This window comes from Verticillium alfalfae, genomic scaffold (assembly GCF_000150825.1).
Source record: "Verticillium alfalfae VaMs.102 supercont1.8 genomic scaffold, whole genome shotgun sequence".
In the NCBI taxonomy this organism is placed as follows: Eukaryota; Fungi; Ascomycota; class Sordariomycetes; order Glomerellales; family Plectosphaerellaceae; genus Verticillium; species Verticillium alfalfae.
Genome location: NW_003315031.1, coordinates 1,654,929 through 1,656,096, shown reverse-complemented (window position 1 = coordinate 1,656,096; position 1,168 = coordinate 1,654,929). Strand labels below are relative to the sequence as shown.

The 1,168-nt window shown below is 59.3% G+C and overlaps 1 protein-coding gene across 1 annotated transcript; it reads left to right on the top strand.

Moving 5' to 3' along the window:
- Positions 1 to 148: 148 nt before the first annotated feature.
- On the top strand, positions 149 to 787 carry VDBG_06934 (conserved hypothetical protein; the record flags this gene model as incomplete). The annotated part of the gene is made up of 1 exon (XM_003003326.1): positions 149 to 787. The coding sequence occupies one exon, from the start codon at positions 149 to 151 to the stop codon at positions 785 to 787; it is 639 nt and encodes a 212-aa protein (XP_003003372.1).
- Positions 788 to 1,168: the final 381 nt, after the last annotated feature.

Genomic DNA, 1,168 nt, shown 5'->3' with positions numbered 1-1,168 from the left:
TGCAACTGAAGGAATTTGGAGTATGACCCGGCCGGACCACCTCAGCCGGGCTCACACCATAACCTTCATCCCGTGTGGGGCAAGGGTGGCGGGGCCTCAACCTGCTCCCCGACCGCCATCTACCCGGAGATGATCGCGCCCTACGTCGATGGGCGAACGCACGTCGATGAATGACGTCAAGAACGACGAGATGGTGCGGGTGTATTGGAACATGCTAGATTCGATTGCTGGCATCCCCGTCATGGATCATTTTGAGGTCAACCTGTTTCCGCTCAAGATTCAGCTCGAACGAGAGCTCGGCAAGCGGCTATTCGAATACATTTTCCCCGGCATGGACGGAGACAAGACGCCTGGCGGCAGAAACGACTCGCCGTTCATGGTCAAACACAACTACATGCAGGACGAGAGCGGCGACGAGGAGTCCCTGTCAAACTCGACAACAAGTCGACTGACGCCGTCGGACAAGGACAACTTCAACACGAGGCCCGGCTCGCTCGAGCTGCGCCTACACCCAACACTGACGTCTGACGCGCCGGCCAAGACGGCAGGATCTTCCAAGAAGGCCCTGTCAGTCCATAACGGTACCGAGGGCCACTCTTTTCGACTGTTCCGCTCCATGGGCACGGGCAAGACAATCAACAAGAAAGCATCGTACGACTCGCTGCGATCATCGAACGCGCCGCGGCCTGGCAATATCGGGCGCTCGTCTACAGGAACGTCGTTTAGAGAGGGCGGCATCGGAGGCGCAACGGAGAAGAAGTCACGGTTCGGGCCTGCTCCGTGGTGACAAGGACGACAAGGACGAGAAGCAGTCGGACGACCTCACCAAGATGATGACGCGCGCCAGCAGCTACATGACGTTTGCGTTCATCAAGATGCCCTCGGTAGTGCTCTGCCTCAGCTACAAGGGCAAAGACAGCCGCAACTTTGAGGACGTGCACGACTTTGTGTTCCGCATGCCGGCGATTGAGTGGCGCAACAAGACGTGGTCGAACCTCGACCTCGCGCTGGCACTGAAGAAGGCCGTCATCAAGGCGCTCATCTCGCACACGGGTGCCATCATCGGCAACAAATTCAAGCTGCGGCCGAACACGGCGCAGACGAGCAAGCTGCGGGAGCTGGTCCCCAACTCGAGCCTCATCGCGCCGTCGGGCTCGTCGCAGGTGGG